This window comes from Strongylocentrotus purpuratus, unplaced genomic scaffold (assembly GCF_000002235.5).
Source record: "Strongylocentrotus purpuratus isolate Spur 01 unplaced genomic scaffold, Spur_5.0 spur5_scaffold_4, whole genome shotgun sequence".
In the NCBI taxonomy this organism is placed as follows: domain Eukaryota; kingdom Metazoa; phylum Echinodermata; class Echinoidea; order Camarodonta; family Strongylocentrotidae; genus Strongylocentrotus; species Strongylocentrotus purpuratus.
In genome coordinates this window covers 721,626-749,559 of record NW_022145610.1, presented here as the reverse complement: position 1 = coordinate 749,559, position 27,934 = coordinate 721,626, and the positions used below count along the sequence as shown (strand labels likewise).

At 35.3% G+C, this 27,934-nt stretch overlaps 2 protein-coding genes across 3 annotated transcripts in view; one reads left to right on the top strand and one right to left on the bottom strand.

The window, feature by feature from the left end:
* The window catches only part of LOC115929260 (OTU domain-containing protein 3-like), a 78,877-nt gene extending 63,834 nt beyond the window's left edge, over positions 1-15,043 (top strand). Inside the window, exon 2 of the mRNA XM_030997935.1 lies at positions 14,942-15,043. Coding sequence (XP_030853795.1) covers positions 14,942-15,043 — 102 coding nt within the window. The remainder of the gene's footprint in view (positions 1-14,941) is intronic.
* Positions 15,044-21,559: 6,516 nt separating this feature from the next.
* On the bottom strand, positions 21,560-25,007 carry LOC115929166. 2 transcript variants are annotated; one of them, XM_030997573.1, is made up of 3 exons: positions 24,801-25,007; positions 22,126-22,415; positions 21,560-21,877 (listed from the first exon to the last, which is right to left on the bottom strand). In XM_030997573.1, exons 2-3 carry the CDS (start codon positions 22,360-22,362, stop codon positions 21,686-21,688), a joined length of 429 nt encoding a protein of 142 aa, XP_030853433.1. In that variant the 5' UTR covers positions 22,363-22,415; positions 24,801-25,007; the 3' UTR covers positions 21,560-21,685. The 2 variants fall into 2 exon arrangements, with proteins under 2 accessions (XP_030853433.1, XP_030853434.1); XM_030997574.1 differs by lacking the exon at positions 24,801-25,007 and having other exon boundaries at positions 22,126-22,535.
* Between the last annotated feature and the right edge of the window lie 2,927 nt (positions 25,008-27,934).

The window sequence follows — 27,934 nt, the reverse complement described above, 5'->3', positions numbered from 1 at the left end:
TATTTTTGGAAAATTGATTGTATCTCTGTAAATATGGATCAATTTTCTTTTTAATTTTGATATGTTCTAGCTGAGACAATTTTCTACAAATGTAGTATTCACAATTTTTATTTTTGACAAAAGTATCATGGTGTATTTTTGCGATTAAATGAGGCATGTCAATTTTTCGCATTTTGCGTGTATTCTCTAAGGGACATGACTTTTTCTCAAAACTGGATTCTACACTCCTGTCTTTCGCGAGCAAAATCTCCGTTGTTTTAGCTTTGTTTTCGCTGAGCTTTGGATATGTTGTAGCTGAGACAATGAGCTATCAAAAGTGTGTCCTTTATTTTTCGATTAGATGCCAGAATTATGCTCATATTTCACTTGCAAAGTAGGATTTCTGAATTCCATTTCCCGTTTACGTGTAATCGCTATGGGAGATGTTTTGGTATATCGGTAACGCACTTGACTTCCAACCTCGAGATCCCTGGTTCGAGTCCGGGTGTCTCCCACACTTTTTTTTCTCACTTTTTTTTCCTTTTGACCTTCACTGTACCATCTCCTTTGATTATTTAAACACGTAGATTCGCAAATAATGTCATAAATAACGCTTTTTACTTTATTATTACCCTATTTTTACTTAATCCATTACTTTTTGCGTGTAATCCCTATGGGAGATGACTTTTTCTAAAATCTGGAGTCTACATTCCTGTCTTTTGCGAGCAATATCGCCGTTATTTCGGCTGGGATTTTGTTGATTTTTGAGTATGTTGTAGCTGAGACTATATGCTATCTAAATCAACCCTCATTTTTTAAATAAGATGTCATGATCGCGCTCATGATCATGATCATCATGATCATCATTATCATAATGGTGATAATCATTTATCAGTTACATTTTCATTTCTTTGAATAAGATAAAAATCGTCAAAAGGTGTTCTTCATGATGTAAATTAGAGTCAAATGTGTAACTGGTTACTGCACAGGGTCAAAGGTCATATATTGTTTCAGTCTATCTTCCCTAGATCCATGATGATCAAGGAGACACAATTTAATCTTGACATATGACTAGATCATAATGGGAGAAGCATATGAATTGGAGAAGCATTTTACAAAATAATATATCGTGTAATGCATTATTCGTTATGTAGACCATTAATTATCATACGTATCACCTAATTCGTCTAAGTGACGAATTAAAGTCTAGTTAGGTGATACGTAACGAAGTCAACGTATCACCTTTTGATTTCGTCAAGATTTTTCTTTATTATTATTATTATTATTTATTTTTATTATTCTTCCTCGAATTTGTTCGCAGGATATCTCAAGACTGAATAAAGCCATTATCATGAAACTTTCAATGATGATAGATCTTAGTCTAACTTAGAGCTGTGTGACTTTTCAGACAGTCAAGGTTATCGTGACGTCATCCAGGCGCCATTTTGTGAAAATCAACTTATGATCATATCTTCATAAAGGAAAGCCATTTTTCATTCATATTTATCATGATTAAACTCAATATCCGTCCGGTCAATTTCAAGTCAATAAATGCGCGCAAAAATGCGCGTACGCTTATGTCCGCGCGTTTACGCGCGCGAAAAAAATTAAAATGCTCCAAATCATCCCAATTTTTTTTTACATCCGTTTCAGGCCATATGGAGCATTTGATAAAAAAAATTACGCACACGCGCATGCGCGCGCATTTTCGCGCGTACTGGCATTTTGCAATATAGAATCGCCGAATTTTTTCTGTCATTATATTTGATACATTTTTCCAAGCATTTTGATAACTTGTTCACCTTTTAATAACGCAATGAGCGTCCGTCAAAGTTGACAGCACGCGCAGATCTGCGTTATCTTTATCCACCATACATTGGCAAAAACATGCCTATACAAAATTCATTGTAACTGTTCAGAATGGATGGGAACTCCCAATATGTTTTCATATTTAGATAGATTATGAGTTGGAGATATGATTTCATGTCTCATTTGACCCTCAATTAACTCATGATGTCATCATAATGGCCTCCAAACTCAAAATTTCAATTTGCATATTATGACGTCAGCATATTTTTGGAAAATTAATTGTATCTCTGTAAATATGGATCAATTTTCTTTTAAATTTTGATATGTTCTAGCTGAGACAATTGCTACAAGTATAGTTGCCACAATTTTTCATTTTGACTAAGGCATCAAGGCGTACTTTTGTGATTAAAGGAGGCATGTCAATTTTTCACATTTTGCGTGTATTCTCTATGGGACATGACTTTTTCTCAAAACTGGATTCTACACTCCTGTCTTTTGCGAGCGAAATCTCCCATATTTTAGCTTTGTTTTCGCTGAGCTTCGAATATGTTGTAGCTGAGACAATAAGCTATCACACGTGTGCCTTTTATATTTCGATCAGATGCCGGGATTATGCTCATATTTCACTTGCAAAGTAGGATTTCTGAATTCCATTTCCCGTTTACGTGTAATTAATCGCTATGGGAGATGTTTTGTTATATCGGTAACGCACTTGACTTCCAACCTCGAGATCCCTGGTTCGATTCCGGGTGTCTCCAACACTTTTTTTTTCACTTTTTTTTTCCTTTTGACCTTCACTGTACCATCTCCTTTGATTATTTAAACACGTAGATTCGCAAATAATGTCATAAATAACCCTTTTTACTTTATTATTACCCTATTTTCACTTAATCCATTACTTTTTGCGTGTAATCCCTATGGGAGATGACTTTTTTTTTCAAATCTGGATTCTACATTCCTGTCTTTTGCGAGCAATATCGCCGTTATTTCGGCTGGGATTTTGTTGATTTTTGAGTATGTTGTAGCTGAGACTATATGCTATCTAAATCAACCCTCTTTTTTTTCAATAAAATGTCAAAATCGCGCTTATGATCATGATCATGATCATCATGATCATCATTATCATAATGATGATAATCATTTATCAATTACATTTTCATTTCTTTGAATAAGATAAAAATCGTCAAAAGGTGTTCTTCATGATGTAAATTAGAGTCAAATGTGTAACTGGTTACTGCACAGGGTCAAAGGTCATATATTGTTTCAATCTATCTTCCCTAGATCCATGATGATCATGGAGACACAATTTAATCTTGAGATATGAATAGATCATAATGGGAGAAGCATATAAATGGGAGAAGCATTTTACAAAATAATATATCGTGTAATGCATTATTCGCTATGTAAACCACTATCATACGTATCACCTAATTCGTCTAAGTGACGAATTAAAGTCTAGTTATTTATTATTATTCTTCCTCGAATTTGTTCGCAGGATATCTCAAGACTGAATAAAGCCATTATCATGAAACTTGCCATGATGATAGATCTTAGTCTAACTTAGAACTGCGTGACTTTTCAAAGACTCAAAGTCATTATGACGTCATCTAGGCGCCATTTTGTGAAAATCAACTTATGATCATATCTTCATAACGGAAAGTAATTTTTCATTCATATTTATCATGAATAAGATCAATATTCGTCCAGTCAATTTCAGGTCAATAAACGTGCGCAAATGCGCGCGGGCGCGTTCGTCCGCGCGTTTACGCGCGCGCAAAAATTAAAAATACTCTAAATCATCTCAATTTTTTTTTGCATACGTTTCAGGCCATATGGAGCATTTGACAAAACAATCATGCACACGCGCATGCGCGCGCGTTTTTTTGTGCGCACTAGCATTTTGTAACATAGAATTGCCAAATTTTCTATTTCAGCGTATTTGGCACATTTTTACAAGCATTTTGATAATTTGTTCACCTTTTAATAACGCAATGAGCGTCCGTCAAAGTTGACAGCGCGCGCGGATCTGCGTTATCTTTATCCACAATATATGGGCAAAAACATACATATACAAAATTCATTGTAACTCTTCAGAATAGATATGAACTCCCAATATGTTTTCATATGTTGATATATCATGAGTTGGAGATATGATTTCATGTCTCATTTGATCCTCAATTAACTCATGATGTCATCATAATGGCCTCCGAACTCAAAATTTAAATTTGCATATTATGACGTTTGCATATTTTTGGAAAATTGTATCTCTGAAAATATCGATTGTTTTTCTTAAAAATTTTGATATGTTGTAGCTGAGATAATTTCCTACAAATATAGTGTACACAATTTTCCTGTTGACAAAGGTATCATGGCGTATTTTTGCAATTAAAGGAGGCATGTCAATTTTTCACATTTTGCGTGTATTGTCTAAGGGACATGACTATTTCTCAAAACTGCATTCTACATTTCCGTCTTTCGCGGCAACATCTCCGTTGTTTTGACTTTTTTTTCGGTGAGCTTCGAGTATGTTGTAGCTCAGACAATGAGCTATCTCCAATGTGTACTTCATTTTTCTATCATATGCCGGGATCATGCTCATATTTTACTTGCAAAGTGGGATTTTAGAATTCCATTTTCGTTTACGTGTAATCGCTATGGGAAATGCTTTGGTATATCGGTAACGCACTTGACTTCCGACCTTGAGATCCCGGGTTCGAGTCCGGGTGTCTCCCAAAAAAAAATTCTGACCTTTTTTCTTGTTGACCTTTCACTGTACCATCTCCTTTAATTATTCGAACACGTAGAATCGCAAATAATGTAATAAACAACCCTATTTACTTTATTGTTTCCCTATTTTCACTTAATCCATTACTTTTTGCGTGTAATCCCTGTGGGAGATAATTTTTTCTCAAATCTGGATTCTACATTCCTGTCTTTTGCGAGCAATATCGCCGTTATTTCTGTTTGGATTTTGTTGATTTATGAGTATGCTGTAGCTAAGACTATGTGCTATCTAAATCACCCCTCATTTTGTCAATAAGATGTCAGGATCCCGCTCATGATTATGATCTTCATCATGATCATCATGATCATCATTATCATAATGATGATAATCATTTATCAATTACATTTTCATTTCTTTGAATAAGATAAAATCGTCAAAATGTTATCTTCATGATGTAAATTAGAGTCAAAGGTGTAACTGGTTACTGCGCAGGGTCAATGGTCATATTTTTTCAATCTATCTTCCCTAGATCCATAATGATCAAGGGGACACAATTTAAACTTGACATATGGATAGATCTTAATGGATGAAGCATTTCATGAAATAATATGATATCGTGTAATGCATTCTTTATTATGTAAACCATTAGCATACGTATCACCTAATTCGTCAAAGTGACGAATTAAAGTCTAGTTTATTATTATACTTGCCCATAACAATCTAGGCAAAATTGATTAACACTGATTTCTCAAAATTACTTTGTACTTGGCACTAATATCTAGTTTATCTACATATTATTTTCAACTAGGGGAGGGTGGATGGGCATGCCACACTGAAGGGGGGCACGTTATGACCCCATTACCAAGTGTGTACATTGAAATGTTTCACAGTGTAAATCCTGTCTATTATTTTAATATAATTCTCATTATTCTGTCTTGATAATCGGTTTCTGTCACAAAACTGTAAATTATAGATCTTGATTTATGACTAAATTATCTGGATTGATTTCGACATTTAGAGGGGAAGAGCGGGTGATGTCAAAATTCTCCCTGTATCATTTGATTCTTCATGATCTATTTTTGAATTAAGTGTACTTTTGGAATAAATGATGCTTTGCATCAGTATCTCCCATTAATTTTGAGAGTGTGTAAACGTATCGGATGGGATCATGAGGGGGATTGGCGTGTCACAGAAACGGAAGTGGCATTTGAATTGCGGGTTCTAATGACTTTCAAGCTAGCAAAACAAATATAACAGGCGTACAAGTTTTGAACTAAACTTTCCAGTATCACAATTTTCTGTCTTTCTTTTTTTACTAATAGCTTCGTAGCTGTTGGATTGTGCCAAAGTTTTGAGATGAAAAATATGGAGGGGGGCGGGGCGGCAAGAAGTATAAACCACTTACCGATAATTTCATTTTAGTCTACCACGAGATTAAAAATGCTGTGTGAAGATTATTTAAAATCTTTTTTTGTTTACAACTTACTTTATTAATATATCTTCGCACTAATTGCTCTACTTTTGATCTAGGAGAGGGGAGAGGTCACAGAAGGGGAAAGGGTGAAAATTCTGAACCCCTCCATCCGTTGTCTTTATGATTCAGACCTAGTACTCACTTTTACTTGACAGATAGCCTGCATCATTTCTGAACACATATCATATCCTTAAAAACATTCTGCCCCCACCCCAACATTATTGTTGATAGGGGGAGCATTTCAGTGGAGAGAGGGGTAGGGTGCAAGTTCTAAACTACACCATGCACTGTGAACATGTTTAAGACGGCAAATTATGTCTGTCACTTGGAACAGGTCTAATTTTACGTATTATTTGACCCATATCCTATTTTGACTCTGAAAACACATTATATATTGGTTGCTAGGAATAATATTACTATAGCAACGGGAACTAAGCGATATTTATCATTAAAATATGATGAAAATGCATCATTTGACATCATACTTCCTATCAAAGTAGTCATCTGCTTGGTGATAGCGATTTTTCGTGATATATTCTAGTTTTCATGTCACTATGTTATCGTAGCTAAGGAGAAGATAGTCCTTAGCAACCAAATTTGCCATTTTGGCTCATAACAAAGTGTCAACTTTAGGGCGCTATTACTTTTTAGTTAGAAAAGTAATAGACTTGAAATTTGGATATGATATTAACCAGGATGTTGAACAGTTTCACAGCAGGTTTCAAGAGAGTTCGCATCATAATCAAATAAATATGGAGAAATATATATTTTGGGCTCAATTTTTTTATGCAAACCATTCCGTAACCTATTGAATGGGGTATCATCTTGTAGGAAATGTAACAGTCTTTCATATGACTCCTTAAACCTGGGGAAATGAGGTACTGTTAAAAGGTAATCCCCAGAATGTACAACAGTAGTTATACATGGCGGCCATTTTTTCCAGTAGCATATTGCAAAGGTTTTCCACTTAGAGATTGTGCACGGATGTCCCCCGAACAGGTTGAGACCAACCAACCTTTTACAACACGCCATGTCTCAAAACCCCCCAAAATTGGGGTTTTGCCCCCTATAGGTATTTATATATTATGTATGTAAACTGTAGAAATGTCAGCCTTTAAAAAAGGCTAAGTGCGTAACTTATGCCCCCAACCCGCCCACAAAACGGCCTTTTTTGTTAATCAAATATCGTGATCTAAATTTCCTACGTACTGCAGGCCGAAGATGGCGTGATCCATGATTCCAAGTCTTGCTAATTGTGGCTATCAGTAAGTAGGGGGAAACGGTTTGGTGGTCTTACCTGCTCTGACTGTTCGAACACTAATCACTATCACAGCGATTGCTGCAACTAGCTTTCGTATGGGCCCCATGCTTGAGGGCGTCTTTCCTTCACCAGAGGCAATTCCACAGATCCTACATGAACAGAAAATGGTGTAATCGATGTAAGTTACAAGGTGTCATAGCTTTATGGGGGTAAGGAGAGACTGGCATATATGATTACAGCATCTATGAACTGATTTTTTTTTAGGTTTCTCACATTTTATTCATCATCAGATTTGAGAAACTGCAATAATTGTATATTAAACTTAAGATTAGGCATCAGCATTAAAGTTGACACCAGTTTAATAGTTGTAAAGCGTTGCAGTAATCAGTCATGGGTTAACAAAAACGACCCTACTCTTGATAGTGTAAAAAAGGGTACCTTAATTTGGTAGCTGACGATAAAAATGTCATGATCAATGTAACCTTCTAATCTATTTCATGATTAAGAATAATATTCTCTGTTAAATGATTCCATATTCATTTCCATTTTCTGAAACAATAGCAAACGAGCGAAGTGAGAGAGCACAAAATTAGAATCTTTTCTGCTTGTTCGTGCAGTGTTGTAGGTCTGCAGCTTATAACTCCATGTTCAAGAATTATTAAGCAAATTCGGTACGAACTGAGTCCCGTGGAGGTTCAATACGGGAAGTGGACAAATGGTCGAGATACGGGACAATCCCATAAATGCGGGAAGTCTGGTAAAAATAATCCCTCAACGCGGACCTTACTCGATCGACGACCTATTGCTCAGGTCCGACTGTAACCAGGAGAAGAGGTTATCTAGTAGAAAAGGCGATTAAACAGCGTGAGAGAGTCGCATGGTCCACCAGGTTAAAGGCAGACAAAAGTATAAACATTCATAAGAAGACATTACAGATCAGAGCAAAACTGATTACCTAAATTTAGATTTTTGCCCTTTTTATGCGGTTGAATAGCTCAATAGTTAACGGTAGGTCATTGTACTCACGTGAGCCTTTATGCACAACATTTTTATGGCGGCATCTACTCTTTGGTTTTGGGATTTTAATATTTCCTTGTGATCGTAGAGAATATGGATAGTTACAGTTTTTGAAAGACTCCTCTAAATGAGGAGGAGCCAAATTGTTCAGGAAGTTATAGACCATTATATTTAAATGCAATTGTCGTCTTAAATGGAAAGATTTCCCACCGTAATTAAACACGAATATCGTTATTTGAAACATGGTTGGAGGACTAATTTTCAAAATGATACGACCGGCCCTGTTTGGTAAGTTTTTGAGGCGGTCAGTGTGTTTCTTGCTTGCTGAATCATAAGCAATATCTGCATAATGAAAAAGTGGAAGAATAATTTAAATATATATCATCTTAAGATTGGATTCCGATATAAAATGTCGAAGATGAGCTGAAAAATTACAAATGTTTGTATTTTTTTTTTGGGTAAACTTGGTATCAAGATGCATTCCAAGATATTTCACAGTATTACTTTGAAAAATACGTTAACCACATATATTTACATTTACGATATTATATTTCGATAACATTGCACCAGTTCAAAATAACATACAAAAGGTTGTGTCAACGTTAAGACTGAGCTTATTACGACAAAGCCAGCTATGTATTTTACGTAAATCCAAGTTAATATTTTTCAGCAATATCAACACTTTTATGAGAAAAATATAGCACAGTATTATCTGCATATAGATGCAATTTACAAATTTGTACTTGTTTCACCAAATCCTATATATAAAAAGTAAATCAAATAAGGCCAAGTATGTACCCTTGAGGAATTCCATAATCTATATATAAAATATTTGATGTATCAGTATCAATACAGGTACACATTTTACGGTTATACAAGTAACTTTCGAACCAAGGTAATGTCTCCCTCGAAACATCAATGCTGGACAGTTAATGGGTTGGAGACGACAAGTTCAAATATAAATGAAAACAAAAGAAGCTTGGATATACAGTTGAAGTCCACTTTATTAATTATATAACTCAGCCGAAGCTCCAATCGTTACAAACGAAGAGTAATTTGTTTAGAAACATTTTAATTATAAGCTGCTTCTCTCACAGGCTGGGCGGCCCTATCGACAGTAAACTAGCAGCACATCCTAAACATGCTAACGGAATGAAATAAATTTACCACAAATCCCGCACATGGCATTTAAATACTCCGGCACCCGAAGAGGCTTAGATATCACACGATATACCCAGCCAACCAGGAGGACCCTTACGAAGCCAACCAATTACAAGAAGGGATATATAAAATTACCCTTAGGTCATCCGACCAATTAAGACAGGAGTTATACCTTTAATTAATTATAACCAATGACAAAGCATAATAGATAAGAGTGATTTGAACTAGTCACCGACAAAAATTGGAGGAGTCTATCTCTTCGCGAGAATGTAGCGTCCCCGGAAAAAAAACAGTCTATTGTCTAACGTGGTATCGGAAATGAACACCTGTACATCTTGATGCAGGAATTCATATCCAGAGTACTTATCGAAATGAACACTTTAATCTAATGCAAGAATTCAAAACTAGGGGTTGTTTACCCGTTCCCGGCATACTATTGGACACATAATTAATGCTATTTAACTTTGGTGTATACCAAGTCAAACTATTAATCGTCCAATTAATCAACCCAGTCCGGCCCTTCTAGGGCTCTAGCGCCCCCTTTAGATCAAATTAGTTGCCCAAAATCAGCGAAACCACTGCAGTTTGTTAACAAGTAGTTGAACGTCCACAGTGTCAAACTCCTTTTTCAGATCGAAATACAAAGCACCAATATATAAAGGCCTTCATCCAATGCTTGCAACCAATCATCGGTGACTTTCAATAAAGATGTTAGAGTCGAATGCTTTTGCCTGAAAACCTGGTTGCTCGGCGCGTAGTATATTGTTTTCTTTCATATATAATTTCAGTTGATTGCATACTAGTCTTTCCAGAATTTTTGAGACGGATGGCAAAATGAATATGGGTCTAAAATTAGAAGGATCGTCTTCGTTTCCTAATTTAAATAATGGTATCACTTTATCCGTGTTAAATTGGTTAGTATAAACACAATCTAGTAGTGGTTCTCCTTGTTGTTCATACAAACAAATGTTGAAGTGCCTGCCATTTAGTAAAAAAAATTGTTATACATACCAGATATAGAATGGATATATCTCTCGTCTTCATAATATTGAATAATTTTCTTCTTCAAGGAACTAAAATTTGGAATTTTGTTATTAAGCTTTTGAACAAATAGTTTATGCCTAATCAAAGTCACCATGCAATGTAAAGCATCGTTTCTTTTGTCTTCAAAACCAAAAATTACATTTTCTAAATTAAACTCTATCTGTAATCGAGAACCTTCATTTATCCATTTCACCGTTTCATTCCAGATTGATTTACTGATTTTACAATTGTAAAAGAAATGTACAATATCTTCCAGCTCTTTTTTTACAAAACGAACATTTATCGTTACTCACTATTTTCATCTTATACAGTTACTTGTTCAAATACAGAATCCTATTTACTATCTTAAACTGAAAATATCTTAAACCAATATCTGGAGTAAAACGAAATATCATTCTATGATATTTCTGCATTCTTATACATTCAGGGGTATAATCTAAATGTCGTTCCCATTTCAGACATATTGAGTTAACACAGTTTGTTTTTCCGAGAAAAGTTTTGTAAATATATTGACAACCTTTTATGTCATGTACTAATATTTTGATATGAGACGGCATTAGAGGATCTACTACATTTTTTTTCACATTTTTCAATATGCATTTGATATCGACACTTTATAGCTTGAGTTACCGAATAATAAGACAAATAATTTAGTTTCAAGCAGAATTTTTGTTCACATTGCTCACGAGTCAGAAGTTTTCCCTTATCATCAATCAAATTATTTATACATCTGATGCCTTTTTCATACCAAGATTTAACTTCATGAGACAATGCCGAAAAATATTCATCACCAAACCCTACTATAAATGGTTTTGTTAAAAACGATTGCATTAAATGACTAACATCATTAGATGTTCCTAAAACCATTCTTCGAAGCCATGTTAACTTTAGTGACATGTTAAAAAACTCAATATCTGTCATTTTAAGTCCCCCTTCTTCATATGTACCAACAACCTGTTTCCTACTAATTTTATCTGGCTTATTGTTCCATATAAAGTTAAAGAACTTAACTTTTATGGTTTTCATTAACTTAGCTGAAGGATCTGGGATTGCCATAAAAAGATGATTAAACTGTGGTAACAGTAATGATTTAGCAACTGTAACTCTTCCAAGAACCTTAATGTTCCTTTTAATCCAAGAAATCATCTGGCGTTTTACTTTGTCAAAAATTCTATCATAGTTATAATCTGGTATTTTGTCAATAACAACATGAGAGTCAGCACCAAGATAACGAAAAAAAAAATCATTATATACAAAATTCACTTGTATTCCTTCTAATTCTATATCTTCATTACATTTTGAAGCCCCAATCCAAATTGCGTTTGTTTTTTGGATATTGATCTTCAGCCCACTACAATTTCCAAATAGGTCCAAAATATGTAGTGCATTACAGAAACTAGCAGCTGTGCCATCAAGAAACAATATTGTGTCATCTGCAAACTGAAGGATCTTAAATTCCTTTGAACCGACAGAAATTCATTTCACAGAGTGTTAATTTCGAATTAACATCCCTAGAATTTCGGCGTACAACAAAAACAAGTATGGAGAATTCGGATCCCCTTGCCTACATCCCCTTCCTACAAGAAATTTCGATGTTATTTGCCCATTAACCATAACACTAGAGTATGCATCACTATGCATTATCTTTATCCACTTTATAAAAGAACCACCAAACTTAAAAAGGGAAAGTGTTTTATACAAAAAGTGGTGAGAAACAGTATCGAATGCTTTTTCAAAAATCAACTAACAAGATCATTCCAGGAACATTTTCTCTCTCAGTATAAGCAATAATGTTATATAAAATTCTAATATTTTCACCAATAAATCGTCCAGACATAAAACGTGTTTGATTAGCATGTATAATGCGAGGTAATACCCTTTTTTTTTAGTCTATTAGCCATACAGCTAGATAGTATTTTATAAACAACATTCAACAAAGAAATTGGTCTCCAATTTTTGATGTGTCTCACTTTGTCACCTTTAGGAAGTAATGTTATTAAACCAATATTTTGCGAGATAAATAATTTTCCAGAAGTGTAAGCACAATTCATACTACGCATCATATAAATGCCTAATTCTTCAAAGAAAACTTTGAAAAATTCCACAGTAAATCCATCCTTACCAGGAGCTTTATTATTTTTCATATTCTTTAATGCATATTCAATTTCACTATGAGAAATTTCTCTCTCTAAGGAAATACTCTCTTCTTCTGTGAGACTGTGATATTTATACACACGTTCATAATATAACCCAACCTCTTTCAAGATATCCTCTTCTTGTTGCAACACTGTACCATTGTCGTCAATCAATTTTACAAACGTTTTTTTCACTATCCTTTGTTTTTCTAGATCTAAACAAATATTTTGATGTTTTTTTCCCCATATTGCATTGTTTGAAGCCGTAGTCTTTTGGCTGCCATGTCAAGCTTCTGATGTCTGAATTGCTTCTATTCATCTCTTAATAGTTTATTGTTTTCCTAGTTTGCTCTGGTATTTGTATTATGTTTCAACAATCTTTCTAAATTAACTATCCCAGTCTCAAGGTCCTTTCCTACACTTTCTTCCATCTTTTTCTGTCGAATTGCATACATAATTGTAACTGCCCGCAACTCCATGAACAAAGTTTCAAAAAACAATTGGTCATTAATTCTACATTTCAGATCTTCTTTACTAACATGTTCAAATTGTTTACCATCAAGACAGTCAACATTAAGGTACTGTAGGGAAACTTTATTTACCTTCGCCTTAATAAGATTAACAAATTCAGACTTTTTTTAAAAATGAGTTATTAAACTTCCAATAGGTAAATCTCTTATGACATTTATCTAACACAATGTCTAAACTGATCACTGAATGACCAGTGCGATGGCCAAAACCAATTTCACATTTTCTAACCAAGGAAAATATATCTGAAGACATTAAAAAGTAATCCAACCTACTTTGCTTCAATGGTGTAAGCTGTCGCCAGGTATAGGATTTTGTATCAGGATGAAGTTGACGCCATGGATCAACCAAATTAAAGTCATTTTTTTTTTTTTTTTTATCTCAAGTACCTTTTCCCTTGCTTTTTTGTTACTAAGTCGAAGGTAATTAAAAGTGTCTAACTCCATACTCTGTACCAGGTTCCAATCACCACAAATAATTTTGTGAGGACCATCATACTCTAGTATGTTTTCTATACAACTAAACAATTCTGGGAAGTCACTATTTGGCCCATATAATACAATCAGTGAAAATTCTAGAAAACCAAACTGGATACTAAGGGCTACATAGTTTTCATCAATATCACTCTTTACTCTTTTTATAACAAAATTTGTGTTTTTGTCAAATAATATTGCAACTCCTTTTGCATTAGATGCTTTATATGGAAAGAAACTCTTCCATCCCACTCTTTTAATATTTTTTCTTCCCATTCAAAAACAAAATGAGTGTCTTGTAGACAATATATATTTGCATCTTTCTTTTTCAAAAAATTAAATAGATCCTTTCTTTTACAACGTTCTCCAAGTCCACGGCAGTTTAATGATAATATTGTAATATCTTTACTATTCATAACAAATGAAAACATTGTTCGTTACAAAATTATTCATACTTCCGAAGATGATAACACTGCAGAGAAAAATGAAGTACATAAATATTTTGGAGGGATTTTGTTTGCTTACACAAAACAAACAATACAACTTCGATTCCAGGTCAAAATGCATCATGGTACCCCTCCCATGATGGATCACTTTTCTATAAGCATGAGAGCCTAATAATTATACAAGTTAAGTGTTTATTTCCTTTAAAAATAAAGTCTCTTTAATGTCTTACTTCTTGCTGTCAGCCTGTGCAGTTCATGACTCTTTCGTACATAACTACTGTTTTTTATCTCTTTTCCAGTCATCTCCACCACTCGCTTTCTTTAATATGTAAAAGATGGAATTATAACAGGAGTCGACAACTTTAAAAGCTGTGCAGAGATTCCGTCAATTCCACATGAAGATTTATTTTCAATGGTTTAAATTCTTTCAAAAATTTTGTTCTGATATTACTCCAAAATTAAATGCAAATACTCTATGACACTCTTGATCAAAAACAGATCTATGTGTGATTGTAATTTTAGATGCTGAAAGTATTCCAACGTTCGGAAAGTATTCATTAAAATGTTCACTTTGTTCGAACAATTTTTTTGGTATCGATTTGAAAATATTTGTGTCACTATTATTTTAAGGTGATAAAGATTTTAACACCTTCCAGGTGCATTCAGCATTTACTTTCAATTTTAATAATTGTTTAGAGTAATATTTCTTCTTTCCTTTCCTAATCTCAAAAATAACTTTGTTTCTTAATTTTTCTGTAATCTTTCATCTTTTTCTCATCTTTATTTTTCCAAGTTTTTTATTTTAATTTATCCCTTTCTCTGATCAATTTAAAAATATCTGAATTCATCCATGGGGATTTCTTTTTCCTAATTGTCTTGCTTCTGATAGGCATATGGTGATAACAACATCCATAAGAAAACTTTATCACTTTTTGACTGCTTCACTGACACAGGTACAATCAAGGATTTCATGCCATGGCTGATGACCTAAATCTTCTTAATAAGATTCTGTATTAATACCAGATAATTTTTGATAATTAATTACTCGGGAGGAGTTTTTATTTTTCGACTTTCATATTAAATAACTTAAAGAATGATCACTCATTCCAACATGTATAACACCGTTTGTTTTTATTTTCTCAGTTGAGTATGTTAACATATGATCGATGAGTGTCATTGAGTTGGCTGTAATCCTAGTATAATATGTTTTGTTAATATCTTGCAGTGGATAAAAGTTATGTGTTTCATCCAGACCTTTTAAATCAGAGGACCCTGTTATTTTTATAAATCACAATTTGTGTCCCAGATAACAATAAATAGAGTAATTAAAACTATCAAGGATTGATAATGAATGTGCATACTGTTGAAATAATTGAACATTGCTATTTTGCGGTCTATACCAAATAAATATATCATTGGATTTGAATATTTCGGTAAAATCAGAAGTGCTATAATTTTTAAGGAATTTGATATGTCATGTTTGATAACTTCAAAAGACAACGAACTATGAATATACACGGCCACTCCACCACCGTGTCTGTGTCTATCTATACGAACAAGCTTAAAATGATCGATATCAAGTTCACTGTCGAAAACCGATTCATCCAAAAGAGTTTCATTTAATGCTAGAATATGATTTTTATTACTCTGTAAAAAATGATTGATTTCATCTATATTACGGAGAAGGCTACGAATATTTAGTGTGCAAATTTAAGACCTTTGCTTTTCAAACAATCAATACATGACATATTTGTTGTTTCCATGAAACGTATGAGATTACAGCCATTTGTATCACCTTGAACATCAATTATGAAATCATAGTTAAGATCAGGAAAAGAGTAAGTATCTTAAAATACATTTTGAACATTGTCAATTAAAGAAATGTTGGGCTGGATCATCATACGATTTAATACCGATATCAGTACAACTTATGTGGACACATTTGTTGCAATTTGTACATGGTAATGCCCTTTGGTTATTTTGTTACAGTTTAAAAGCAACTAACACAATAGAACAGGTTTACCATTAACCTATTGAAATAATTCAAATAACTTGATAATAACTAAAGCAAACACAAAACTAATTAAATACAATTTAAACAGTTAATGCAAGAATAAATATAAAATTGAATACAAAAATGCATCAACACATGCATATAGAATATAATAACATACTACTTAACAAAACTTAATCGTGTAAGATACGTCAATAAGAAGCTTGAATCTCAAAATAAATCAAACTGATCAGATGTGTAGTAAACACAGCGGAGTTGATATTCTATGTTAATTGCTTATTCAACTTGAAAGCGTGATAAGCATCTGCCTTCTAACTTATGCTTAGTGGATTGTTTTACACCACACTCGTGGCATGAGCTACATCACGGACATGCCTATTTGTGTGATTCTACATCAAATTTACTTCTCTATGCGGACGATAGTGTCTTTCAAAATTGATTGAAGAAAGGCTTCCAGTGAACAATTATCAACATGTCTCTTATGGAGCTCTTACACTCTGCCGTGTAGGCCTACCGTCCACCTGCCGCGCTATTAAAAAAACAACAGAGTCCAGAACGTTGGGTTTTGAGCGAACTTGTCCCCGGCCGCAAAAAAAAATTCATAAAATTATTATTTTCACCGTTTCGTTGCCATCTTCTGACCGTTCTCACCGGGCGCATACCGGGTGTTGAACGTGCTTCTACCATCTTCACCGCCCAGATTGACTTTTGTTGAAAATTTTGGCCGTTTCCATACCGGGCCCATACCGGGTCTCGAACGTGTGCACCGGGTTTGTAGCAGCCACCTACCGGTCACTTAGCGTCCCCTCACCGCTCGGAGCGTCCTGTGAGCGAGTCCCCGGACTGCTGACGTCATGACACGACTGCCATAAATACCCCGATTTGAACGGCAACGGTCAGTCCGCTCTCCATTTTTCATCACCGTTATGTAACGGGTTATGAGCGTGTTGTGAACGTGTTCATACAGTGTGACCGTTTTCATAACGTATTCATACCGTCCTCATACCGTTCAACACCGTCCTCTTGCCGCTTACTTGCGGCCGGTGCCAGCCGGCCAAAGTTTTGAACATGCCCAAAACTTTCGCCGGGTCCCACCGGGTGTAAATAAGCGCCAACGCCCTATTAACGTGTTGCCCGCTTTGATAACGAACCACTGTGTGCCCTTGCCGTTCTCCACCGTCCGCAGACATTTTTGCGCACGGTGGCACACGGTAGGCCTACACGGCAGAGTGTGTGAGTCACTTTACATGCTAATATTTCAATGCTTTTGTTTCAATGACTTAAGAGTTGCAAGTTTGATAGTCACTTCTCTTTACATCAAGGTAAAACGGGAAACATTTCTTTTTGTTCGGTTCAAGAACTTAGGATACAGAAATACACATTTTAAAATACCAAGAAATATATCAGTGTAATATCTAAAAATGGGTTTTTAACAAGTAATCTCTCATCTTCGATTTTACTAGATACAAAAAAAAAATGCATACTTATAGTTTAGGGAAAGAGTTTGATTTAAATACATGAATTTGAAGTCAAGGATTCTGGTATGTTTCACTCTAATGCAACATTTATTTGAAAATGGTAATACTGATTGGCAAAGATTTTAACAGATATTATTGCACGATTTATCGATTACTCATTCCCAAGGACACATGTCGGGAAGAGCAGACTTCAGTGGAAAAGGCGTATTCATCAATCATGTAAATCATTGGATAACCAATTTTTGTTTCTAGTGCGTCAAAAGTCCTTTTCATTAGCATTACAAGAAATAGTCAGTGTAACGTTGTTTATTCCAAAAGACACATACAAATCAGGAATTATTTTCATTTAAATGAAATCTAATTTCCGAACTCTCTTTAAGAACATGTGAAGTTTGTGAAACTTCACTGTTATTTGAATTGAAACTATATGTAGAAAAATGTCCCTCCCCCTTCATTCACTGCCGAATTTTCCTCTTCATGAGGCTAATTTAGGTCTCTCTAAATCTGGTGCCAGCAGATTTTCACTATCGCCATCGCCAACAATTTTTGAACAAAAGTCAGACCAGGCTTAAACTTTAACTAGGTGCAGTCTAAATGGTGTAGAAAGTTAAAACCCGACTTTGACTAAGAGTCGATGTTAAACCAGACTGCACTGGTGACTGATTCATAAAAGGCAGGTTTGAAGGGCTAATTGGGGGGTTACACTCAAACAGTGGTTTATTTTAGAGTTCAGAATATGGTAATGGACGTATATAAACGAGATTCATCAAAACCTTGTGTCATGAAATCAAATAAAGGTAATTTAGTATCGAATTATGAACTGATTGTTTAAGAGTTGGTTTACTATTATATATTATTACATAAACATAGTATACCTTGCACTTTTTGTATTTATATGATGAGGTTGTTGAAGGAGAATTGTCTTGCACCAGAAGGCTAACCTGACTAGATAAGACTTATGGAAAACATATATCACAATAGACAGATATACTCTTTACTTACTGAAATAAAAAAGGGCCGCTGTACTCTAAACGTACGGCGACGTTTATCAAGCAGGTTAGGTGTCTTACCTTGTATATTAGTAAAGCTGATGAAAATTTCCAGTTCGTCACAAAATTGAGAATAAGGAAGAGATGCAAAAAACATAAGTCCAAGCCCGACGAATGCAGCCTTGAAACTGATAATGAAAACCTATGCAGTCTACCTTTACTCAACGAACACTCATCGTTGGGCGGGGCTTCCACATCAGACGAACGTTGATTTGATGAACGTTGATTTGGCGAAGCTACCGACCAATCAACCCGAAAGTGGGTAATAAACTTATGCGCAGGCTGTGTTATTTAAGACCAGTAATCTGGACGAAAAGGAAATACTGTATATTTTCATCACATACTTTATTAATTCAATATAACATCAGAAAACATTTTGTTGTAAAAAGTACGATGTAGAAGGTTGTTTGGTTTACTTGTTTAACCCGACTGTTAAGAAAGCTTGTGTATTCTTGTAAGTAAGTGCAAAGGTAACCTACGGCTTTAAGTCCTCTCCGAAGGACTTGGTAATGAGGATGAATTTCTTAAAAAGGACAATAGCGCATTGACTTGGTTTTGAACCATACAGTACACTATTACACGTACTACGCGATGTGGAATTAATTTTGGCATTTGGTACGTACGTCTAACGACTGACATAGGTAAATAGTTCTAACAGTCCAGTCCCATCAAAGAGACAGATCCGAGACTTGTTTTGTGTGTTTGTTTTATTTTTTTAAACACGGTTAAAACACCCGCTATCAGCCATAAGGCTATTTTTCAGCAGGTCTGTTAAAGCATTTAGACAATGTATATACAAGAAATCAAAAAACAGTTCATAATACAAATTTGTAAATAACTTTTAATAGCAATGACACTTAAACATCAAAGATTAGGAAAAAGAAAGAAACAAATACAATTATGTCAAATCTCAAGCAGCATCTTATAATATAACGAATCATGATAGGTAGATTGAATGAAAGATAAAGAGAGAGAGAAGGAGAGAGAGAGAAAAAAAAGATAAAGAGACAAAGAAAGACAATAACAATCAAAACTTGGGGGCGAGATACCATCGATCACCTTAATAAAGTTTGGAAGCTGAGATTTTTTTCAGGTGAACTCGGGTAGATGATTGAATAGCAGAGATGCGATACAAAGAGTAATGCTTCTATACTTGACTGACACTAAACCAACAACAAGCATTGAAAATTAATTACATTACCCCCGCATGGCCATGAATTAGTCGGATTGGATTCGGAATGAATAGCTCCGTCTTGTGTAAACATGTTCAAGGTTGTTATGTTTCAGATGTGAATTATTTGGCCTGCACGAAGCATTCCGGAGATTAGATGAATAGAGGATAATACAAAAAAAATACCAAAACCCTAAAAATAAACCTTTATTTTCATGAACTGTAAACCCCAAACGCACAACGACCACCCTTACAAAAAAAAATCTCTATGGTACACCATACAAACACCATAGCAAATCTACCATAGATTACCATACAAACACCATAGCAAATCTACCACAGGTCTACCATTCATTTACCATAGAACTAATTAAAATAATTGGGACAAATTTATTCATTTATTCAAATTAGGCCACACCTACATATTCTACCATAGAGCCACCATTCATATACCATAGAGCCACCATAGAGTCATCGTTCATCTACCATAGAGCCATCATTCATCTACCATAGAGCCACCATTCATCTACCATAGAACCACCATTCATCTACCATAGAGCCACCATTCATCTACCATAGAGCCACCATTCATCTACCATAGAGCCACCATTCATCTACCATAGTGCCACCATTCATCTACCATAGAGCCACCATTCATCTACCATAGAGCCACCATTCATCTACCGTAGAGCCACCATTCATCTACCATAGAGCCACCATTCATCTACCATAGAGCCACCATTCATCTACCATATAACCACCATTCATCTACCATAGAGCCACCATTCATATACCATAGAGCCACCATTCATCTACCATAGAGCCACCATTCATCTACCATAGAGCCACCATTCATTTACCATAGAGCCACCATTCATCTACCATTCACTACCATTCAAAATATGCAACAAAATGTTACGCTTAATTGTAGCATTTTGATAGCATTATATTCAGAATGGTAGTTTGGGTCTTGATCTATGGTTAGCAGAATGGTTGCTGTAGTGTGTTCTATAGTACACAGAATGGTGACTATAATATATTGAATTTTTAAGAAATCTAAACTTAAATGTTAACTTACAATACAAACATGACGCTTATTAAAAAAATTAATTGAATGAAAGTGGCAGGATGTATTTGGTTTATATCAAAAGTTGTATGCATGTACATATGCTAAAAACTAAAATAAAAGGCAAGTAAAAAATATATCACATAAACATGTACACTACAAACTAAAATGAAAGGCAAGTTCGTAATTGCAACACATATTACTTGGACTTATTCTACTAAGATGTAATAAATACCCACATATATATCACCCTAGTTCCTCTAAATAATCGGCAAGTTAAAAAGAAATAACTAAAATGTCATATACAGTGTACGTAAACATGACTAAAATGAAAGGCAAGTTAAAAATATATAAACATGTACAATAAAAACTAAGGCACTGAGTTGCAGAACAGGATTGTTCTAAACCATTGTATAAACATGTACAATAAAAACTCAAATGAAAGGCAAGTTCATAATTGCAACACATATTACTTGGACTTATTCTACTACTTAAGGTGTAATAAATATCCACATATATATCACCCTAGTTCCTCTAAATAACTAAAATGTCATATATAGTGTGTATGTAAACATGACTAAAATGAAAGGCAAGTTAAAAATATATAAACATGTACAATAAAAACTAAGGAACTGAGTTGCAGCACAGAAATGTTCTAAAACATTGTATAAACAAGTACACTGAAGTTCAAGTCAAAGAGGTTGCATGTGAGTTCGGAGAGGAGCAGAAAAGACAAGCCTTGCTACTCAGTTTTGGAGTCTCTGAAGGCGATCAAGGTCCCTCTGGCTGAGAACACTGAAGACCCAACTCTTTCTATACTCAAACTGTTTACATGATTTTGATAGACCGTCTGTGTCAAACAATCTCCCCTGTATCGATCGGTATCACTACCCCCACCCCATGATTCGATGTGTAACCTCGTCTATGCCATGTTCCATGGTAGGGCACTGCCACGTCCACATAATCATTTTCCCCGATGGTCAGATCCTTGTCCATGGCCCTTTGACGTAGGCATGCTGCCACCTTCTTCTTCTGATCCTTACTGGTCTGCAAAAAAAAGAGTTTGTAATAAATAACAAGTAAATTTCAAGTTCCCTCAGGCCCCTTACTTATTAGACCCTATTACAAATATTTAGATTTGATTAATTTGCATCCCTTGATTTGACAAGAAGGGATATTGATGTACATGTATTATACTGTCTATCGACAATAACTAAGAAATAAAAATATGTTTTGATTAAATGTACGTACAGCTTAGATAATGTAATGAAGAAAACACAAGGCTGGTGACTAACCTCTTGGGATAAGGAAGATAAAGTGGCTATGTGCCTGTTGTAGCTAGGGGCTTCGACTAGTGGGGCTGTTCCGAGGATGGTCAGCAAGTCGCAAAAGCTATCCCGTGCCAAACCAACCTCCGTTGCTGCCAGAGTAGCTCTGCGGTTTATTTCTGCAGACTTTCCACGTCCTTCGCATTCTTTTTCTGATGAAGAGAATGTCCTCTCCTTCTTGCAAATGAAGCAACCAAGGACCATGGCGCAGTTCAATCCATTCCTCTTTGACAAATTCTCCAGAGGAATGAGATGCCCTGTAAAAGATATCCAAAACACTTTATGGAACAGGGAAAATATTTTGAAAAGCACAATCCCCAAATAATAACAAAGTGCTAGTTATGACATACATGTAGTATATTACACAAATACACATTTTCACAGATTTCACGACAAACCGCTGCACAATACAAGTGCATACCGATGGTGGGTCTCGGATCCTCATTACGGTAGATAACTTCACACAGGCGTGCGCCCGCCCGCAACCCACCATCGGTATGCACTTGTATTGTGCAGCAGTTTGACGTGAAACCTGTGAAAAAGTGTACTAATATCAATGTTTTTCCACAAAATTCTCCAAAAATAACAAGAAAATTGACACGAAACGGGTAATGAACATAACATCGTGTAATTCATGATCTTTATTTGGACATTTATTGAACATTTATTTGACTTTGGGTATCCACGCCGGAGTTACGGGTCAAATTTTGGGTAGGCTTCTGAACTAGCGCCCAAAACTCAACTAATTTCACTCAAAATCAGTACTTTAGGGACAATTGATGACACCTAAATAGCAGTAAAATACAATTTTTTAACGTACCAATATGAGAAAGAATAATTTAAAAATTCAAATTGTAAGTCTACTGTCAAACTTGCCGATCAGCCACATCGACATAAATAGTCAATACACAAAAGTCACACAATCATGCCGATTAGTCACATCGGCATGATTGCGTGCATTTGTGTATTGAGAGTGTATTGACTCTTTATGTGAGCAAATGCTACCTATTAACGCGTAGTGCAGTGCTTAAGGTCAATACGCAATAGCATTGACTCTCTTATTCTCTATGCTTTGCTGGAGTAGTCTTTAGACCCCATCCTTATGTTTATACATTCCGATGCCCCCACTTCAATTCACCATAGAGTCTAGAGTAAAGGAGGGGTTTTTCGGCCACTTAAGACAAAATCCTATTTTTTGGACTCTTTACTTCCTATTTATTATCATTTCTTGTTCAAATCATTAAGCAAATACTTTTATTATTTAAACAAAGAAAGAATCCCTGAAAAAAAATCATGAAATGCCATGACAACATTCATTTCCATTTTCACTGTTTCGGAGGTAGTTTTCGGCCTAGCGAGGCAGTTTTCGGCCGCATGTACAAAGTCAATAGGAAGCAAGCAAGCGCGCCATGCGTTTCCCCACTGATCTATAGCCCTAGCGGCCGTAGCAGGTATCCCAAGCCAGAGCTTCCCGTGCCGAAAACTACCTCCGCGGTGATCAGAAATTGGAATCTGAATTAGACATAGAGTCTAGAACACTCAATATTTATGATATACATAAAATTCAAAGTGCTATTATGATGTATAATGTTTATAATAATTATGTACCTAAAAGAGTTTGTCAAATGTTTATCCTTAATAAATCTGTTCATTCGTATAATACTCGTTCCTGTATCAAATATCATTATCCAAAGGTCTCTACCCAGTTAATGCTTTACTCTTTTAGACATAATGGTCCCCGGATTTGGAATGATTTAACTGATAAGCTAACATTATGCACAACTATATCATCCTTTAAAGTTCTATTGAAGAGACAGTTGGTCTCTTCTTATTTCCCTTAACTCTTTCTTTTTCTTGCAATGTACCATGCATGTGTGCGCGTGTGTGTGTGTGTGTGTATCTATAATGTGTAGTATATTATTTATATATTGTTATTATTGTCGTAACGTATACAACCATGTAATCTCGTTATTTATTATTTATGTCAGGGGACTATTTTACTTACAAGTTTTTCAAACTTCCTTTTTAGTCTCCAATTTCTTAATTCCAATATTATAAGATTATGATTGTTTCATGTTACTTTTGTATATATATTATGTTATGGTTTTATGATTGAAATAAATGAACTGAACTGAACTGAACAGAGATATCGTGTGTGCGCTGCGGTATCCGGCTGCATTGATTAAAAACATGCGATGAGATACTTTTGAGCTTGCGACTCACACAAAATCGGACTCTAAATCTGAAAAATACTTGAATTAAAGCTCATTTTATGGTACCCATATACCTTACACGCGTAAGATACTTAATTTGTCAGATTCGGGGAGCGGGACCGCCGATTACATCGCTAAAATGTGATATTTTAAGATATATTTTCCATTGCAAATGTGGTTCTTCAGTGACTCTGGCATGGTATGGTATGTGTGGGATATATGATATGCTGTCATGCAATGTATTTTAAAGGGATTTTACCATGCATCCAACGGATCGGCCGAAAACTGGTGATGGTCGGTTACCCCCTCCTTTACTCTATTCTTAATCATTTGATTTGGCTTTTTGAGCCATTCACCCCTTGAGCATGCAATACAATCTCAAAGTTACAGTTTGCAAACTAAAAATATTGTTTGATAGTAAGTACATACCTTCCAGACACACGTGAGCCTTTTGCAAAGCAGCTGCAAGTTGTGGGCCACTAATGACGCGGATCTTCACATGTGGGACCAGCGCCAAAAATAGGGCTGTCCAAACACTTATTCATGGAAAGCTTCCTCGATCTCTGAATTAGCTGTTAGTTCTTCTGGCACCTCTCCAGCATTCATGTTACTCTTTTGTAATACCTGGTATCGATCTCCTTTGAAAACCTTCCTCTTCCTCACATATTTTGGAATTTTGCGAAGCATTTTTAGTGAGTAGAAATTGGAAACCAACGGCTAGAAGAGTTGTTCAAATCGTGGGCACAAGGTGGCAGCAAACAGCCCTTGTTATCTACTTTCTGCTCATATACATTACTTGTTACAATTTGGTTTAGAATTTTTTATTTAATGATTTCTTTAATAGATTGAGACTAATTGAGTGCAAACAGAGGCAGCGACTTCCAAAGTGGGGGGGGGGGGGGCACCAACAAAAAAGGGCACTTTCTGGAGAAAAAAAATAGGGCACCTACAAAGGGAAATCTCAAAGCGAAAATATATATAAAAAAAAAAAAAAAGCATTTGTATATACCCCCTATATTGTAATTACATTATCAGGGATGATTTCAATTTTTTTTAAATCTTTATAAATAAGATTTGTGAGGTCGCAGTGCGAAAAATTACATCAATTATAAAGAAGAAAAACCCAATCTTTATGGGTTTATTAAATTATCATAACAGAAGACTGAAAAGACCTTTGATAAGTACTATAATTATAACATCTATAAATGCGAGTGTGCTTTGGGTGATATTACTCTTAGTAGCTGGAAATTAGGAGCACGTGATGAGAGGAAAAGGGGACACTTATCGAAAAGGGTGACACTTATTAGAAAAGAAAAGGAGCACATGTCAAATTACAACGGGTAATTATCAGAAGGTGAAAATGGGGCACGTATCATTGTTAAAGGGTAATTATCTGAAAAGAAAAGGGGCACTTATGAGAATGAAAAAGGGGCACTAATAATAAGAGGAAATGTTCATTTGTTGTACGAAAAGGGGCACCGATCAGTTTTTAATAGGTGCATTTAATACAAGGTGGAAGGGGGGATTTATGAGAAGGGGGAAGTGGCTATTATTAAAAAGAAAAGAGGCACATGTCAAGATAAACGGGGCACTTATGAGAGATGAAAAGGGGTAATTATAGGAAGGGGATGGGGCACTTAAAAGAAGGAAAAAGAGCATTTATTAGGAAGGGGGGACGTATCAAACTAAAAGGGGCAGTTATTGAAGATGAAAAGAGCACTTATCAGGAGGAAAAGGGATACTTGTCAAAATAAAACGAGTACCTCTCGGAATTTAATAGGGTCATTTACTAGAGATGGAACGGGACTATGAGAATGAAGAAGGACTATGAGAATGAAAAGTAACTGTTTTCATAGATGAAAAGGGGGCATTTATGATGAAAGGAAGGGGCTCTCTTTTAAATGGGGGCACTTGTTAGAAAGGAAAGGGGGCACATGTGAAAATATAAGGTGCGCTTATCCAAGTTAAACAAGGGGTAGTTATTAAAAGGGGAAAGGCCCCTCTCAGATTTGAATAGGGAAATTATCAGGTGAATGGGGCACTTATCAAAAGTGAAAAGGGGCACTCGTATCTGAAAAGGGGCACTTACTAGAGATGAAAAAAGGGCACTTATGAGAATGGAAAATGGACACTTATTGCAAAGGAAAACCGGAACTTATCGAAGGAAAAGGGGTACGTATAAAAAAAGGGCACTTATCAGAGATGGAAAGGGGAAGGGGCACTTTAAAAAAATAATTGGGGCACTTTTTAAAGTAAAGGGGCCCTTTTTATGTAAAAAAGTGCCACGTTAGAGCCACCATAGAGTCACTAACCACTAGTAATATATCATAAAGTCATCATCCACCATAGAGCTACTGCTAAAATATCTTACACCACAGGGATATACCATTCAACGGAAATACCATATAATATACTCTACCATACATCATACCGTAGAAATACCATACACCATAGAGCCACCATAGATCTACCATTCACTTTAGAGCCACCATAGAGTCACTAACCACCATTAATATACCATAAAGTCATCATCCACCATAGAACTACCACTGAAATATCCTCCACCATAGGGATACCATTCAACAGAAATACCATAGAAATATATTCTACCATATAACATACCGTAGAAATACCATACACCATACAGCCTCCATAGAGCTACCATAGATCTACCATTCACTTTAGAGCCACCATAGAGTCACATAACCACCATAAATATACCATAAAGTCATCATCCACCATAGAGCTACCACTGAAATATCCTCCACCATAGGGATACCATTCAATAGAAATACCATAGAAATATATTCTACCATATAACATACCGTAGAAATACCATACACCATACAGCCACCATAGAGCTACCATAGATCTACCATTCACTTTAGAGCCACCATAGAGTCACATAACCACCATTGATATACCATAAAGTCATCATCCACCATAGAGCTACCACTGAAATATCCTCCACCATAGGGAAACCATTCAACAGAAATACCATAGAAATATAGTCTACCATATAATATATCATAGAAATACCATACACCATAGGACGGCATCAATCATATACCATTGACCATAGAACTCCACCATTCAGCAATTGTGTGGTATACCATATAAATATATTCTACCATATAATATATCATAGAAATACCATTCACCATAGAGCCGTAACATAGGAATATCATAGATTTTTTTTGTAAGGGCAACCACATTTTGTTCCCGTTGAAAGGAAGAAAAATAAATGCTAAAAAAATGTCAAAAGGCTTTCATTCGCTAACGCAAACATGTTGACCCACATTTGACGTCACACGCCATTTTGATAGTTCAATATCACCATTATTTACATTGAACTAAACTTCTGCTATCAACTGCACGTTTTTTTTATGTAAGCTATACTTTTTGGGTGGTTAAAGACCATTTTTTCCAATCACCTTTGCATACATGCCTTATATCAAATCTTTCAACATGTACTTTTAACACGTTTAGACTCAAAATGACATCGGATTTGACAAGGTGCTTGTACCTTAAAAAAGAGGCCACCTTGGTAAGATAACACACGA

Bases quoted from the DNA above. Each gene is read 5' to 3' on its own strand.
- LOC115929166 (XM_030997573.1), bottom strand. From the start codon at position 22,362: ATGGTCCTTGGTTGCTTCATTTGCAAGAAGGAGAGGACATTCTCTTCA. The intron at 21,878-22,125 runs GTTAGTCACCAG...TTTTTTTTGCAG, and splicing joins TATCTTCCTTATCCCAAGAG to ACCAGTAAGGATCAGAAGAA.